Source organism: Bombina bombina, chromosome 4 (assembly GCF_027579735.1).
Source record: "Bombina bombina isolate aBomBom1 chromosome 4, aBomBom1.pri, whole genome shotgun sequence".
Classification (NCBI taxonomy): domain Eukaryota; kingdom Metazoa; phylum Chordata; class Amphibia; order Anura; family Bombinatoridae; genus Bombina; species Bombina bombina.
The window spans coordinates 559704396-559722184 of NC_069502.1; the positions used below are offsets into that span (position 1 = coordinate 559704396).

Consider the following 17789-nt stretch of genomic DNA (forward strand, 5'->3'; position numbering starts at 1 on the left):
CAAAGAGAATAACTAGGTTGGGAGGAAAGGGAGGAGCTATTTATACAGCTCTGCTGTGGAGCTCTTTGCCTTCTCCTGCTGACCATGAGGACTCAAATCCGTGGACTCATTGTATCTTGTAAAAGAAAATAGTTTTAATGTGACTTGTTAACTGTATATTACAGCGATGAAAAAAATTTTTTTTAGAGACTAGAGTGGTATAGACAAATTAGCAGCAGGTGGCCATATCAGTGGCATCACAAGGGGGGTGCTGGCCGCACCCGAGTGACAAAGAAATACAATGTAGAGAAGCATATATTTTTTTATTAGAGGGGCCAGCATTTGTGAACATTAGTGGGACTGGGGAAGTTGTAGACACAATTTTTTTGCACCTTGAGCCAGCGTTGCAATTTCCACAAATAGTTTTCCCGGCTGCTTTTGCTCGTTTGTACTTTGCTCCTCCCCTGCCCAATTTCACTATGAATGTTGTGGGCGTGCCGTGGGGCTTGCGAAGTTGCGCTGCTAGCCTAAACCTGCCTGCTAATCTGTGCTCACTGATGTGTGGAGCAGTGGAGTCGCTCACTGCTGTGCTGTCTCTTTAAACGGGAACTGGGAAATCACAAGGGGGATGTCTGGCACCTGACCGCATGACTGACACTGTCTCTAAAGTGAAGGAGCCACGTATGATGCCCACCAGACCGGTACGGTTACGGTACACTAAGTGCACACTGAAGAGGTAGGAGGGGAGGACGGATGGGGGTGGGCAGAGAGCAGAGGTGCTTGGCCATAAGAAGCGGTAGGCACGCGGCCTGGGGCTGTGCACTGCCAGACTTGGAACAGAGAGCAGAATTTTCATAGTTTGCACGCCTAAACCTTTTCTTTAGCAATTTTTAGAGTGCTCTGTTTATCTTTCATTTGATGCTCTGCTGAGCCAGGGAGGAGCTCTAGACATGAGCTTTAAAAATTAATGCAGCTTACATAGTGTGTGTGTGTGTGTGTGTCAGTGACGTGTGTGTGTGTGTGTGAGTGTTTCCGAGTGTTTGTGTGTGCATCTGAGTGTTTGTATGTGCCTGTGTTCTTGTGTGTGTGTCTTTCTGGGGGGAGAGGGGGTGACACCAACCCTAGTGGCGCCACTGGGCCATATTGCTGACACACTTATATAAACTAAACTATTACTCGCACATTTTACAACGCTGCATAAAATTGCATTAGTTTATAGAAATAAAATGCATGCAAGATGTGCCAGTCACAGCATTTCAGGAGGACTGAATGATTGGTGCACAATTATTCCTTGGTGTGCCAGAAGAATGCTACTAAAAACAAGTTTGGGCATTTGTCATGGAACCAAATAACCAAACATATATGCATTCTAAGCATCAATTAAAATATAGTCACTGCTGACAGTCTTTGCATAAAAAGCTTTGGGAACATTTTAAGAATGTCATTATTTGCAAACAGATCAGAGAATTCCAAACATAGTGCTGCTAATGGGAATAAGGCTAGGGTAAAAATGCAGCAAACACTGAAATCCAGCATCTATATCTACATGGTTCTTAGATTTACTTTAAAATGGACATTAGTCATTTTCAACAAATGCAGAAATTAAAAGTGCAAAAAGAAAGTGTTGTGTTAGTGAAATTTAAGGAATTTTGAAATGTTATTTTGTATTTAAATGGTCCTTTAAAGAGACATAAAGCAGGTTGAGATCTGTGCATACCCTAAAAGGGATAATAAATAGTTTGCATAAAAAAAGGAAAAGAAAATTGTTTAAAAATTGCTAACAAGTATTTTAAAATGTTTTTTTAAATAAGCAAAATTAATTACATAGCCAAGCTGCCTGGAGCAGCCATTTCCACCCCCCATCAGTGTTTAGACACAGGCATTGTATTTCACAGCTTCTAGGCATGCTCCAGCAGATAATGCCTATGCATTTTTGCATTAAACCAAAACAAGGATATAGATACAGCCATTGAAGGAAATGGGGGGGGAGATAGCTTTACCATTCAGAAACTAAAAAGAAAGGGTTAATGGCGAGGCACTGCAGTATAAATTTGCAGCTAAAGTAAATAAAAGTACATTCTATATTTTGTCTCTATCCCAACTTGTTTTATGTCTCTTTAACCAGGTCGCTAACAGGATTATTAAAACAAAAAAAACAAAAAAAAAAACCCTTGCTCAAATTTCCATAGAATTTTTTAGATATCACTTTAAACAGAGCCTTGTTTTCTTGATTTATCTATGAAAACTATGAATATTTTAAAGTAGACAACCCAAGGTATTGATCTAGGCCCATTTTGGTATATTTGATGCAACTATTTGGCCGCAAATATCTTATAATTTTTTTTTCACAACTTTGGGTTTCTTTAAAGGGACAGTCTACACAAGAATTTTTATTTTTTAAAAAGACTAAATCCCTTTATTACCCATTCCCCAGTTTTGCATAACCGACAGTTATATTAATATGTTTTACCTCTGTGATTACCTAGTATCTAAGTCTCTGCAGACTGCCCCCTTATCTCAGTGCTTTGACAGACATGCAGTTTAGCCAATAAGGACAGACTCCTAAATAAGTCCATGGGAGTGAGCACAATGTTATATATAGGGCACACATGAACTAGTACTGTCTAACTGTGAAAAACTTTCAAAATGCTCTGAGCTAATAGGAAGATTTTCAACGGTTTAGAAATCAGTTTGAGCCTACCTAGGTTTAGCTTTTCAAAAATACCACCAAGGGAACAAAGCACATTTAATGATAAAAGTCATTTGTAAAGTTGTTTAAAATTGCATGTCCTACCTGAATTATAAAAGTTTAATTTTGACTAGACTGTCACACAACTACTGCAGTCATAAGACAAATAGAAGTAAAAGCTTCTCTGGGGTCCTCTTTATTCAGAGACTGCAGACATGCATGGCTTTGGCATTGGTTTTTGGCAATTAGAAGGCCGCTAATTGCAGCTGCACAATTACCTTGTAAACTTAATTTTTGTTTTAGTGTAGGGATTACCCACCCACTGCCTGATCCTTCCCAAACAGCTCACTTCCTCCACCATCTTAGGTTCTGGCAGACAGTCTGCAATTTAGGACTTTATTTTTGTAAAGGAAATTTATGCTTACCTGATAAATTGATTTCTTCTACGATACGACGAGTCCACGGATTTCATCCTTACTTGTGGGATATTATCCTCCTGCTAACAGGAAGTGGCAAATAGCCCCACAACAGAGGTGTGTGTGTGTATATATATGTGTATATATATATATATATATATATATATATATATATATATATATATATATATATATATATATATATATATATATATATATATATATATATATATATATATATATATATATATATATATATATATATATATATATATATATATATATATCTATATATCTATATATCATCCTTACTTGTGGGATACAATACCAAAGCAACAGGACACGGGTGAAAGGGAGGGACAAGACAGAGACCTAAACGGAAGGCACCACTGCTTGAAGAACCTTTCTCCCAAAAATAGCATCAGAAGAAGCAAAAAGTATTATATTTTTTTTACAAATTTGATATGTGTGGGTACAGTAAGTGAGTAAGAGGAAAATTACAGCTAAACACAAACACTGCAAAAATGTAAAAATAGCCTTGGTCCCAAACAGACAGAAAATGGAAAAGTGCTGTGGTCATTAAGGGGTTAATTTCACTAATGCAACTTAAGTTGAAATTAATATATTAGACTCATTACATGCAAAGCAAGTTAGTTCAAGCCGTGATTTGTTATAATTGTGATGATTATGGCTTACAGTGCATGAAAACCCCAAATCCACAATCTCAGAAAATAAGAATATTGTGAAAAGGTGCAATATTCTAGGCTCAAAGTGTCCCACTTTAATCAGCTAATTAAGCCATAACACCTGCAAAGGGTTCCTGAGTCTTTAAATGATCTCTCAGTCTGGTGCAGTAGGAATCACAATCATGGGAAAGACTGCTGACCTCACAGTTGTGCAGAAAACCATCATTGACACCCTCCATAAGGAGGGAAAGCCTCAAAAGGTAATTGCAAAAGAAGTTGGATGTTCCCAAAGTGCTGTAACAAAGCACATTCATAGAACAGTTACGTGGAAGAGAAAAGTGTGGAAGAAAAAGGTGCACAAGCACCAGGGATGACCGCAGCCTGGCGAGGATTGTCAGGAAAAGGCCATTCAAAAGTGTTGGGGGTTTAAAAAGGGGTGGACTGAGGCTGGAGTCAGTGCATCAAGAGCCACTGCACACAGACGGATCCTGGACATGGGCTTCAAATGTTGTATTCCTCTTGTCAAGCCACTCCTGATCAACAAACAACGTCAGAAGCGTCTTACCTGGGCTAAAGAAAAACAGATCTGGTCTGTTGCTCAGTGGTCCAAAGTCCTCTTTTCTGATGAGAGCAAATTTTGCATCTCATTTGGAAACCAAGGACCCAGAGTATGGAGGAAGAATGGAGAGGCACACACTGCAAGATGCTTGAAGTCCAGTGTGAAGTTTCCAGTCTGTGTTGATTTGGGGAGCCATGTCATCTGCTGGTGTTGGTCCACTGTGCTTCATTAAGTCCAGGGTCAACACAGGCGTCTACCAGGAGATTTTGGAGCACTTCATGCTTCCTTCCGCAGACGAGCTCTATGGGGATGCCGACTTCATTTTCCAGCAGGACTTGGCACCTGCCCACACTGCCAAAAGCACCAAAACCTGGTTCAATGACCGTGGGATTACTGCGCTTGATTAGCCAGCAAACTCGCCTGACTTGAACCCCATAGAGAATCTATGGGTCATTGCCAAGAGAAAGATGAGAGACATTAGACCGAACAATGCAGAAGAGCTCAAGGCCGCTATTGAAGCATCCTGGTTTTCCATAACACCTCAGCAGTGCCACAGGCTGATAGCTTCCATGCCACGCCGCATTGAGGCAGTAATTGCTGCAAAAGAGGCCCAAACCAAGTACTAAGTACATACAGTATGCATGCTTATACTTTTCAGAGGTCCGATATTGTTCTATGTACAATCCTTGTTTTATTGATTGCATTTAATATTCTAATTTTCTGAGATTGTGGATTTGGGGTTTTCATGAGCTGTAAACCATAATCACCACAATTATGACAAATCACGGCTTGAACTATCTTGCTGTGCATGTAATGAGTCTCATATATTAGTTTAACCTTTTAAGTTGCATTAGTGAAATAAATGAACTTTTGCACGATATTCTAATTTTTCGAGTTTCACCTGTATGGTATTTACTTGGATTGATATTACCCACATTATTCATCTTTGTGTACATCACTACCAGTCTCCAGTATCCTAATTTAATAGGAGCTTGTTATATGACATATCTTAGATATGTATCACCCATGTTCCATTTAACTATAAGTTGAGTTTGGATATAGTCTGTATTGGTCACTTTGTGAATAGAATATAACAACATCTCAATAGATGCATGAGATTGTGTAATATGGAACTGGATGGTATATAGTTTGAGTGAATATACATTCATTCTTTGTATAGCTATATATCTATATAGATCCAGTACTGCTTAACTGATCCATTCCATATATACATTAATACAAGCCGCCTCTTTTTACCTCTGCTAATATTAATATTGTTCTGTCACACTTTAGCTATGTTTTCCTATTTATTTTTATTGTGGATCTTTGTATAAAAGTATTAACACATAGTTTAAGTACATTATATCATTAAAGCTTCATTTTAGTGTGTAATTGGGTTACGCACACACCCACACTGTCCGCCCTTAGGATTGGATGACAGTTTAACCTATGAGCTCAGAGTATTGTTCCTAAATATTTTTACACAGCTGTACTTGTTAGCTACGATTCCGTCCGAGAGCCGAAACATGTTAGCAGATTTGTACTCCCTGTAATGTGCGATGTTTTACTTGGACCTCCAGGTTTCTTTTTATCCAGTTTGGAATATACAATAAAGACAATTTTTTACTTCACCCTCTGCCACGGTACTCTTCCTTTTTTGTGATACACACACATATCCAAAAAAGGACAGCACAATCTCACCAAGTTTATAGAATACCACGGTGCACTGCAAAACATACCAGAACAGTCCAAAGCACAGGCACTCAATGGTCTTTATGTAAAAGATCCAGTTTTATTAAGTCAAAGTTAAAGACATAACGTTTCGGCACACAACTGTGCCTATGTCAAAAATACAGCATAGAAAACCTAAAAGCAATGACAAACGTGTAAAAAAAAAAAAAAAAAAAAAGACTTTTTATACCCATCTTGCAGTCTCTTACTGCATGAGCGTTCTACCATTCAACACATGCGTGTGACGTCATCAGAGTATACCAACGTGCGTAACGTCATGTCGTGCGTGTCAATATTGCTATAGCAACATGTGTATACACATCAAGCATAGTCAAACTGGTGATTAGAAAGATAAAAGGTAGAACAATGTATACCTATGTCATTTTAAATAGCACACTATTGATGTCACAAAGAATAGAGGGAAAAACATTACCAAAAGCCCTTAATTCATAGCACTATGCAATGCACACATAGCGATATAGCTTGTTAGTGCTATAAAACAAACCCCTTTATTGTAACAGCAAGAGTGTGCAATCATGTAGAATATACAAACTATGCACATTTAGAACACAAGGTGCCAAATACCATATTATATGGCCTTAAACACGAGATAAGATCAAAGCATGCAATATCAAATAATAAATGTGGCTAGAATTAAATTAAAAGGTTAACATTAACCTGCACACGATCACATATTTAAGCATATTTTTAGCATGAAAAGTCATAGACTACCTAAACATCAAAGAACTATTACTGAATAAATTGGACTACTTCAAAGCACAATAGAGTATGGTAGAAACCTTCTTAGACAGTGAGAACCCAAAACGATTTTCAGATCATATGTTCCACCCTTCAGTAGAAGGGACTGAAATCCATGGAGGTATTAAGACCCCTTGGAGCTAGGGTGTCTATCCAGTAAATTCATTTACTCTCAATTTGTAGCAGTTTCTTAGCCTTGTTGTCACCCCTAGGCATGGGAAGTACATGGTCGATCAACATTGATCGCAGACTTGAAACACGTTTGTCATTGCTTTTAGATTCTCTATGCTGTATTTTTGACATTTGACAAAGGCACAGTTGTGTGCCGAAACGTTATGTCCTTTTGACTTAATAAACTGGATCTTTTATATAAAGACCATTGAGTGCCTGTGCTTTGGACTGTTCTCTCAAACGATAAGGTGCGGACAAGCACACAAAGGGGGCACTCCTAGTGAAGATTGTTTGTATCAATGTTGTACAGATAAACGAACACTCACGTGATTCAACCTCATCCAGTATGAGGTATAGATAAGACACTTGTTACAGGTGATCTCACTTTCTGGTCTCCTTTTGTAGTAGCTGCTGTAGTCCTCTTTCCCTTATCCCAGTTGTGGCTAGAATTCTTGTCCCACAGTATATCTAAGACTGTGGTGTATAGTTCTCATATACAGTTAGTGTACTCTAGTTTGAAGAGGCTATAAAACCCGGTGTGTAAAAAAGTTACACTTTAATAAATTGGCATATAAATACACACACCCTGTAGGTGTACAATTGTTAAAAACTCTGTTACAAACAGTGTGCCGTACAGCAGTTAAAAATGCCTCCTTTAAGGTCTGAGACAAGTAGGCAGCATATATCAATTTATGCCAGGTAGTTAGACCGATATGGTGCTTCTTTATTTTTTGTAAATATACACAGAACCGGGCTTGAGTAGTTTACCAGATCGCACTGTAATGTATGTGATATCTGTCTACTGTGCAGCTCCGGCTATTCAGTAGAGTGTATAGTGCGTGTGGTGGAGCCTAACGCGTATCGCAACACCATTGGTTGCTTCATCAGGTCGACCTAATCAAGCCCGGTTCTGTGTAGATTTACAAAAAATAAAGAAGCACCATATCGGTCTAACTACCTGGCATAAATTGATATATGCTGGCTAGAAACCGCTAAAGCTGCCTACTTGTCTCAGACCTTAAAGGAGGCATTTTTAACTGCTGTACGGCACACTGTTTTTAACAATTTTACACCTACAGGGTGTGTATATTTATATGCCAATTTATTAAAGTAACTTTTTTTACACACCGGGTTTTTATAGCCTCTTCAAACTAGAGTACCCTAACTGTATATAAGAACTATACACAACAGTCTGATATACTGTGGGACAAGAATCCTAGCCACAACTGGGATAAGGGAAAGATGACTACAGCAGCTACTACAACAGGAGACCAGAAAGTGAGATCACCTGTAACCAAGTGTCTTATCTATACCTCATACTGGATGAGGTTGAATCACGTGAGTGTTCATTTATCTATTCATTGTAGTGTACAACATTGATACAAACAATCTTCAATAGGAGTGCCCCCTTTGTGCGCTTGTCCACACCTTATCGTTTCAGACCTACCAAGGGAGGATCTTCTTCTTGAAGAGGAAAATCCCATTTTTGGACGCAGCAGCCGAAATTAGAGGCATTTGGGGAACTGTCACACGCCCGGCCAAAAATTGGACATTATTGTGGATTGCCCTACCATTCTCCACTCTAGCTGGACTTGAAAACAAGTGGTATAAGAGACTTACTGGTGGCTAAATACAACATCCACATTACATACAAACATACACACACATCTCTCTAACATTAATTTATCACATGATCCAGGTGTTCATGTGATTACAAATATTATATCGGTATCCGTATAGTAAGGGAATGTAGTTTTTCTTAGCTAGGTGATCACTCCGATAACACTCGTTATTGCAGTGATCATTTAGCTAATATACTTAAACCCTTGAGTGCTAATGACGGCTCTGAGCCGTCACAGAGTTTCCCACTCTGGTGCTAATGACGGCTCAGAGCCGACACTAGCACTCTCCCAACTTGAGGGAGATCTGGGGGCTCCGTTTTGCGTGGTGACGTCACGCGCAATAGACGTGATGACGTCACCGTGCAACTTTATTTAACATTAACAATGTTAAATATAGGAGCAGGGGGCATGCTGCTTAGAAGCCTGTATCTCAGGCATCTAAGCAGCTACAGACCCCCAAGACCCACCGTTGGAAAGGTAATCGCCTAACCTATCCAACGGTGTAAGTCTTGGGGATCGGAAATAAATAAATATATATTTTTTTTTAAAAATATTAAATAAAAAACCCTTTAAGAAAAACTTAGCACCCAGGTGGGAAAGTGTTTAGCACTCAAAGGGTTAAAGGGACACTGAAGCCAATTTTTCTTTTGTGATTACTCCTATTATCAATTTTTCTTCGTTCTCTTTCTATCTTTATTTGATAAAGAAGGCATCTAGGCTTTTTTGGTTCAGGAGTCTGGACAGCATTTTTATTGGTGGATATATTTATCCACCAATTAGCGAGAACAACCCAGGTTGTTCACTAAAAATGGGCCGGCATCTAAACTTACATTCTTGCATTTCAAATAAAGATACCAAGAGAACAATGAAAATGTCATAATAGGAGTAATTTAGAAAGTTGCTTAAAATGGCATGCTCTCTGAATCACGATAAAAAAAAATTGGGTTCAGTGTCCCTTTAAATTGATAAGTTTAAAAACAGGAACTATTTTTTTTTATGGAAATCTATTTTGGGGGTCTCTTTTTTTTTTACTGCACTTTAAAGACTTACACCATTGGAAAGGTGAGGTGATAACCTTTCCAATGATGGATCTTGAGGGTCTGTATGCTTCTTTTTAAAAAATACTAACCTTTATGTTACTGTAAACTTACCGCCGATCCTCCGCCCACATCTTTCAGTATTGAGCAGATCGATGACGAATCCGGTTTCCTCCAAAATCGTTGTGTGCCTCACGAGCTGGACGCCAAAGGGGGTACACAACGATTGGAGGAAGCCGGATTCGTCATTGATCTGCTCAATACTGAAGGAGATGCGGGTGTAGGATTATTATCATTGGTTATTTGTAGAGCGCCAACAGATTCTGCAGTGCTATAAACAAAGGGGGAGTACAACAAAACAAATATAGGGAAAAATATGGAACGCTTCACGAATTTGCGTGTCATCCTTCAGCGGCAAGTTTACAGTGACAAAAAAGGTAAGTATTTTTAAAAAAGAAGCGCAATTGTAAAGTTTAATGACTTAAAGTGCCCATGTTTTTAAGAGTATATTTAAATACTGGGCTTTAAGTTATTCAACCTTACAATCACTTTAATTTTAAGGCTATCGACCCTGCACTACTGTGTGTTTAACCACTGCAGAAGAAAAAATAAATATGTACATATGTACAGTTCCTGCATTACCAAGAATTAGCTCGTGACTGGTGTCTAGCTGACTCACCAGAAGAGTTTAGCTTGCTCCCACCAAGGGCTCGATTTATTAAAGCCGAGTCGGACAGGGGCGCATATACGTGCCCCTGTACACCTCAGCTTGCCTGTGGAGGGGCAAATTTACCCGCAGGAATTCTCCATTGCACACATGCACAATTTTGCCCTTGCGTGCAATCCTGCCCGTGCACAGCCAATCACGCGCGGGCAGGAGCTGTCAATCTACTCGGTCGGACTAGACAGCGGAGATTGAATTTCGCCACCTTAGAGGTGGCGAAGAGGTTAGGGAAGCAGCGGTCTGGAGACAACTGCTTGTTAAATACAGCGAGCAAGTTCTTGTGAGAACTTGCAGCCGTAGGGCTTTGATAAATCAAGCCCTAAGTAGTGCAGTGTTGCTTTGGAACTGACTAACCATTTGGAGGAGGAATATAAAAGCAATAGTGCAGTAAAAGTGCTCTATTATTAAAGCATTTTCTTTTTGCACTTCTCTATCACTTTAATTATGACTGGTAAAACAATTTACTAAACTTTATCTTGCCCCTTTTCCTGTAAATTTCTCCAATTCTGGGGATTGGAAGTGCACATGGCAAGCTTTACATGTCTAACCCTGCTGCATATCAACTCTGATAGACCACAGAGGTTATCAGAAATTCAAAACAATTGACGTTTTAAAAAGAGGCTAGCAGTTTCAACTCTACTCCAGTAACCATTTCTGGTAAAAATCTGAGTTTAGCTTTCAAAATTAATTTCTCAGCCATATGGTATTTTACTTCCAAAAAAATTGTATGGGGGTTCAGATGAGGGCTACCAATAATATGGTTTATTTCTCCAGGAACAAAAGGGGGAGCCACATTTTGGGGTGTGAAGTATGTTTTCCCCACAGACTTACACCTCAACATTTGGCTTCCCCTTTTGGTTCCTGGAGACAAACACTGCAGTATTATTGGTAGCCCTCATCTGAATCAGAAGATGCCAAATAAATGTTATTTGCCATATGCATTATTTTGCTGGCATTTATGTGACAATTGTGCTTGCTCCACACTCCCTAGAGGCTAAAAACTATTTACCTAATAGGTAAACAGTGACTACTGCAGAGAACAAATTTACAGCTAGTCATAAATTGCTACAATCTAGGTAGATAAGAAACAAACCTACTTTAAAGGGACAGTATACTGTAAAATAGTTTTTCCCTTAAAGGGCCATAATACCCAAATGTTTAAACACTTGAAAGTGATGCAGCATAGCTGTAAAAAGCGGATTAGAAAATATCACTTGAACATCTCTATGTAAAAAAGAAAGATATTTTACCTCAAAAGTTCCTCAGTAGCCACCTCCCATTGTAAAGGATTTCTAAGCAGCATATTAGTATGTTTGTCCTGGGACATCTGAAGGGACTAGCATCGTGCACTCTCATATTATTTCACCAATCAGGTAAAGGAAGCTTACTATGAAATCTCATGAGAGTTAAGTCAAATCTCATGAGATCACAGTAAGAGTTCATGACCTCAGCACTGCTGATTGGCTGCTGTCCATTTCTTCATTTTTTTTTTATTTTTTTTTACCTGCAGCTGGGAGCAGCTGAGTATATAACTTTTTACACAGAACTTACTCTGCTGAGCTGAGGAAATTGTGAGGTAAAATATCTTCCTTTTTTACATAGAGATGCTCAGGTGATATTTTCCTGTCAGCTTTTTACAGTTATGCTGCATCAGTTTCAAGTGATTTAGCATATGAGTATTATGTCCCTTTAATATGTTTACAATTGCTTTTTTTACCAACTGCAGAGTAAAACATGTATGAAAATTAGCTTTTTAAGGTTTGTGTATATTAAAGCTCTGATTTTGTGTTTTGAAGCCACAACCTAATAAAATAGGTTGAGCTTGTAGGTATAATCAGATCTCATTACTGTATCACATTGTGCACATATACCTGCTTCTTTATCTTATATCTGTCCTTAAAACAATCACCAGTACTTTGAGAGAACAATGGAAAATCAACATTTTATTACCTTATCTCTGCTTTATCACACTGGGAGTGTAATTTCTTCTGCTGGCTGTGTTTACAAAGCTTATCTATAGCTGGTACGCGCGGCCACAAACTTTCAGAATAGGTGGGGATACCACATGCTAAATTAACAATTTCAAATGCCAATATAAGGGTAAAGGAGCTACTTGTAAACAATTTAATACACTCCAGCAGGTAAAGTGGATCATTGGGAACAAATTAAAGGGGAGAAAAATTTTGAGTAAACTGTCCCTTTAAGTTACAGTAACTCGTTAATAAAGTGACATTTGTAACGTAGCTCTTTAACAGTGCTTTGCTTGTTCATAAAAGCCCTTTTAATCAATGCATTCCTACAACCCACCCTCCCCCAGCTGTGATCACCTCAGCTCTTATCACAAGGCCTTGGAGAGTGACAAGAGGAGGAGGAAAGATGGTAATTACAAAAATCTGATAACAGTATTTTGATAAAAGCCTGAGTGACCCAACTCCTCCCTCTTGCAGCGGTGAGGTGAGGATACAAACATGTCAACTCTTCGGAACAAAATATGTTACATGTAATACATATATGTAACATTAATATAAAGCTCATGTTATAACCATCACACAGAAGATGTGCCTAAGGATAGATCATGATTAATAACTCCGTGATTATTACCATCATACCATGAACAATGCAACATACAAATTACCAAATATCCCCCACATTGTTTAATATAATTTCTCTACCTACTGTCAGTTAACTCTTGATTGCCATTAGATTTAAAAATGAAGAGAAAAAAAAAAGACAGAAATCTTTACTCCCTCTACAGGAAATCCCTTTTGCCTCTCACTGCCCAGCTGTGTAAGGAATTCCTCTGTAGCAGCCAAATAATTAATACGCCTGTCGCGCACCCACAGACGATGCCCTCCCTAGAAACCCATTTTGTCCTACCTGCAGTGAGTCGGGATGACACCTCGCCAAAGGGCGAGGGCTCCATGCGGAGGTATTTTTGAGGGGAAGGCCCTGAGGGGGATAGTGGGGCACATCTTCTCCTCTTGGGAGAGGCAGCCGGACTCAACAAGGGGTCGAAATCGATAGTCCTTTTTAATGTGGCTCCACATGCCATGGCCAGACACGCCAACCGGGTTGAATATGCTCAAAGCCGGTGCAGGACAGCAGCGTCTTCCGTGTATACAATTAAGAGGCGGCCTAACACCGGGGTCCTCTCCCCAGTAACCAATCCGTTTTTTAAAGGGCTTCACGCCGGCTCCAGAACTCGATATACCAATTGTGTAGTTCCTGAGGGTCAGATTAACCGTTAATAGTGGTTGGCAAGGCACTAGGTAACTTTTCAGAACAGGATGGTAAAAGATCCTTCCAAACAACCGCACCAATCCTTTTCGTTACTTGCTGCTCCTTCTATAACACCCTTCTCTCAATATGGCGTTAATAACAACGCCACTGATTCATTCAGCCCAACAGCAGGCGCAAGATGTATTCTGGGGCTGATGGGAAATGTAGTTTTGAAACTTACGGGCACTAGTTTTGGTTTGAACAGTAGAACTAAATCTCCCGACATACACCATACAGTAGCTTGAACTTCCGGGTTTGAATTTAAATCTCTGTAGCGCAGGGCTAGTACACTCACTGTACAGTGAACAAACTAGTTGTGCTAGGAATGGCTCCATGTCAAGAAATAGTTCAATGCGACATCGCCCGATGCAGTTCCCTTTTACAAAATGTAGAATACAGGATATATAGTGTTTTGCTTTAAACATTTTGTTCATGTATTGAGACTAAATTAACTGCGTTACACGCGTTTTAGCTTGGTATAACGTGAGAGAAAACTTTCTGCTGTAGGTGTCTACGTTGCTGTTTACATGCACAACGTGATCATTTCACTGGATGTTTTTAACATGACCATATCGAATTTTAAATGTGCTGCTTTTTGTTTCAAATACACTTTTAAGTTATTTTAAAGGGACATGAAACCCAACTTTTTCTTGTATGATTTAGTGAGAGTGTGGAATTTTAAAGTGAAGGTCCATTTTGATGAATTAGACCCGGTTTTTAATAAACCTATTAAAAACAAGGGCACTTTAATTCATCAAAATTGACATTTCACTGTTTTCTTCAAAAACTTACCTTTTAATCCTGGCAGCCGCTCTGGCTCCAGCACTTCCTCCGCCCGTCGCAAGCCGTCTTTGCGGGCCCAAAATGATGAATCCTGCTTCCTCCAATCACAGCGTTGCATCAGGCCAAGATTTCCCCGGGGGGAAGCTGTAATTGGAGGAAGCCTGATTCGTCATTTCTGACGTCTGCAGAGGCTTCCGACGCCCGGGGGAATCGCTGGAATGGCATTCAGGATTAAAAGGTAAGTTTTTGAAGAACACAGTGAAATGTCAATTTTGATGAATTAAAGTACCCTTGTGTTTAATAGGTTTATTAAAAACCGGGCACTAATTCATCAAAATGGACCTTGACTTTAAACAAATTGCCAATTAATTTCTATAATCTAATTTGTTTTGTTCTATTGGTATCCTTTGTTGAAAATCATATCGAGATAGACTCAGGAGCTGCTGATTGGTGGCTGCAATATGCCTTATATGCCTCATGCTATTGGCTCACTCATTTGCTTTGCTGTTTCTTCAACAAATGATACCAGTAGAATTAAGCAAATTTATATAATTAAATTGGAAAGTATAGCCCATCTGGGAGTTTTTTGTAACAGTGTATAATTTTTGTCACAAATACCTCATGATGTAGCTGCCAAGGGGTTAAGTCTCTTTAGTTTGTGATCTAAAAACAGTTGTTTGTTTTTTAGGAAGAACTGTGTGCCGTGTTAGGTAAGCATGCAATTTCCATTTGATGTGCCAGAACCCCTAATAAATAGTTTCTAAGTCCCACTTGACTAAATGTTATCATATAAGCATTGGTGCATTTAGCCAGTAAAAGTGTCGTTTCTAGAGACACAGAGCAGTGCTTCTTCACAGAAACTGATAAGGTCAATAAAGGGACATGTGTACAATGTAGATATGTGTTTAAAACATGTTATGACATTAGATGAAGGGAAATATGACAACCATGTCATATTTGGTATCAAACTGATTCTCACAATGTAAATAAGAGATTGCCTTTCTGTCTATATGAAAATGGATGTATCTAGCAGAAATTATAATGTGTTCTCTGATTTCAGCCAAAGGTACTTAAAGGGACACTTAACCCAATTTTTTTATTTCATGATTCAGATAGAGCATGCAATTTTAAACAACTTTCTAATTTACTCTTAATATCAATTTCTCTTCGTTCTCTTGCTATCTTTATTTCAAAAGCAGGAATGTGATGAATAGGAACCGGCCCATTTTTGGTTGAGAACCTGGGTTATGCTTGCTTATTGGTGGGTAAATGTAATCCTCCAATAAGCGAGCGCTATCCATGGTGCTGAACCTAAAATGGGCTGGCTGCTATGCATCACATTCCTGCTTTTTAAATAAATATAGCAAGAGAACGAAGAAAAATTGATAATAGGAGTGCATTATAAAGTTGCTTAAAATGTCATGCTCTATCTGAATCATGAAAGGAAAAATTTGGGTTCAGTGTCCCTTTAAAGTTTGACTGTCGTAAAAGATAGGGGGTTTCCCAGCCAGCCCCTGCAAAGGGGGTGAGGTCAGGCAACCTGATCTATTGAAAAAATGTATAAGGGTCTTGTGTTTTAACACTGAAATGGTCATTCTTACAAGGGAAGCTGTTACTAACGGAGTAAGAACCCATTGCTTCATACCATCTTTCTGGCACAGATATTAAGACTAGAAAAGTATACAATCTGTTATTTCTCCCTTTTATTTTAAAACTGTTTGCTTGTGTGTAATTTTACTTGTAACAACTTTTTTATTAATAATGCATTGTGCATAATATTTTTAGCATAATAAACAATTCATTTATTAAGCTTTGGCCTTTGTCTAATATTTTAACCACGTTACTGAAAGAGACTGGTAGTATTAAGACGGGTAGTATTAGTACTGTGATTTTATGTTATTTTCTACTAAATTGTAATCTGGGTTTTCTGTAAAGGGTTAGTAAAGTCAACTTCAAAATCTCTGTTTTTAACTTATACCACGTTTACAGAACATAAATGTGAACTCACTATATTGTAAAAACGAAGCTTCTAAGAACGTTAAAATCTATCGCCTAGATTTAGAGTTTTGCGTTAGTTTTTAACGCTGGTACTATGAGTTTCAAAACAAGCTCCTAACGCGACTCCTAACGCGTATATTTTATACGCGTGATCATGCCCGCATTAGACAGTCTCCCATAGAGATCAATGAGAAATCAGAAAAGCACGCTTTTTTCAACTAACACTCGATCTCGCGAGAAATACACACTGCTCGGTCATATGACCTATACCACATAATGCACAATAAAAACAAAATGAAAATGTAATAACAATCACAAAACATAGCACACACGCATTACACATTCACAAGCGGGGAAAATCAAACATTACACTAAACGAGGAATACATATATACCTTACGATCCGGAAACACGGAACAAAACAAAACGGAAAAAATAATGCACACTCATACACAAGCAAAACACTCGCATTCAACATTACGGAATATTAGTACAAACAAACATTTACAACACTTCACAAATACGACACCATGACAAATCAACATTTACACATAATACTATTGGACAATGTTATGGAAAACGATCACTATGACATCATCGCATTCTACACATTCCACAAATACTAACTCAATATGAGCATGCGCAAATTCACACAACTAATACACATTGCACACATACTAATTACTAACAAAGCACACCTGAACACAATTTACAAGGCAAACCGTTACATCATTAATCATTTACACAGGGTATATAAGCACGACACAAGCATGGCTTCTTTGACTGTGTTGCTGGTGGGTTTTTGGAGATTAGAGATTTAGTGAGTTATTGTGAGAGTTAGTGCTATTGGGAGAGTTAGTGTTAGTGTGAGAGAGTGAGTTAGTGTTATTGTGAGTGAGTTAGTGTTATTGTGCGAGTTAGTTAGTGGTAGCGTGAGTTAGTTAGTGCTGGTGTGAGTTAGTTATTTGTAGTGTGAGATAGTAAGAGAGCGGTAGTGAGCGAGAGTTGGTTTTGTTGAGTGTGCGAGTGCTTTTTCTGTATACGTAACACATTTACACGAAAACACATTCAATACATACATACACTTATCAATAACACTACATACCCCATCCCCTCTCATGCTACACTCCATACCCCTTTCCCTGTAATCCCATTCCCTTTCATCCCATACCCCATTCCCTGTAATCCCATACCCCATTCCTTTGAAGCCCATACCCATCCCATCGTTACATTTAGTTTACATATCCTCATTTTAGTCTTCTTATACATTTTTGTTTGTTAAATACTTCTTACCCTCTTTTATTTATATCCCTTTCACACTTTGAGCACTTTTTTTGTCTTTTTATTTATTTTGACC

At 38.6% G+C, this 17789-nt stretch overlaps 1 protein-coding gene across 1 annotated transcript in view; it reads right to left on the minus strand.

The window, feature by feature from the left end:
• AKIRIN2 (akirin 2) overlaps positions 1-13759 on the minus strand; it is a 127400-nt gene extending 113641 nt beyond the window's left edge. Inside the window, exon 1 of the mRNA XM_053710530.1 lies at positions 13251-13759. Coding sequence (XP_053566505.1) covers positions 13251-13425 — 175 coding nt within the window. The 5' untranslated portion in view covers positions 13426-13759. The remainder of the gene's footprint in view (positions 1-13250) is intronic.
• Between the last annotated feature and the right edge of the window lie 4030 nt (positions 13760-17789).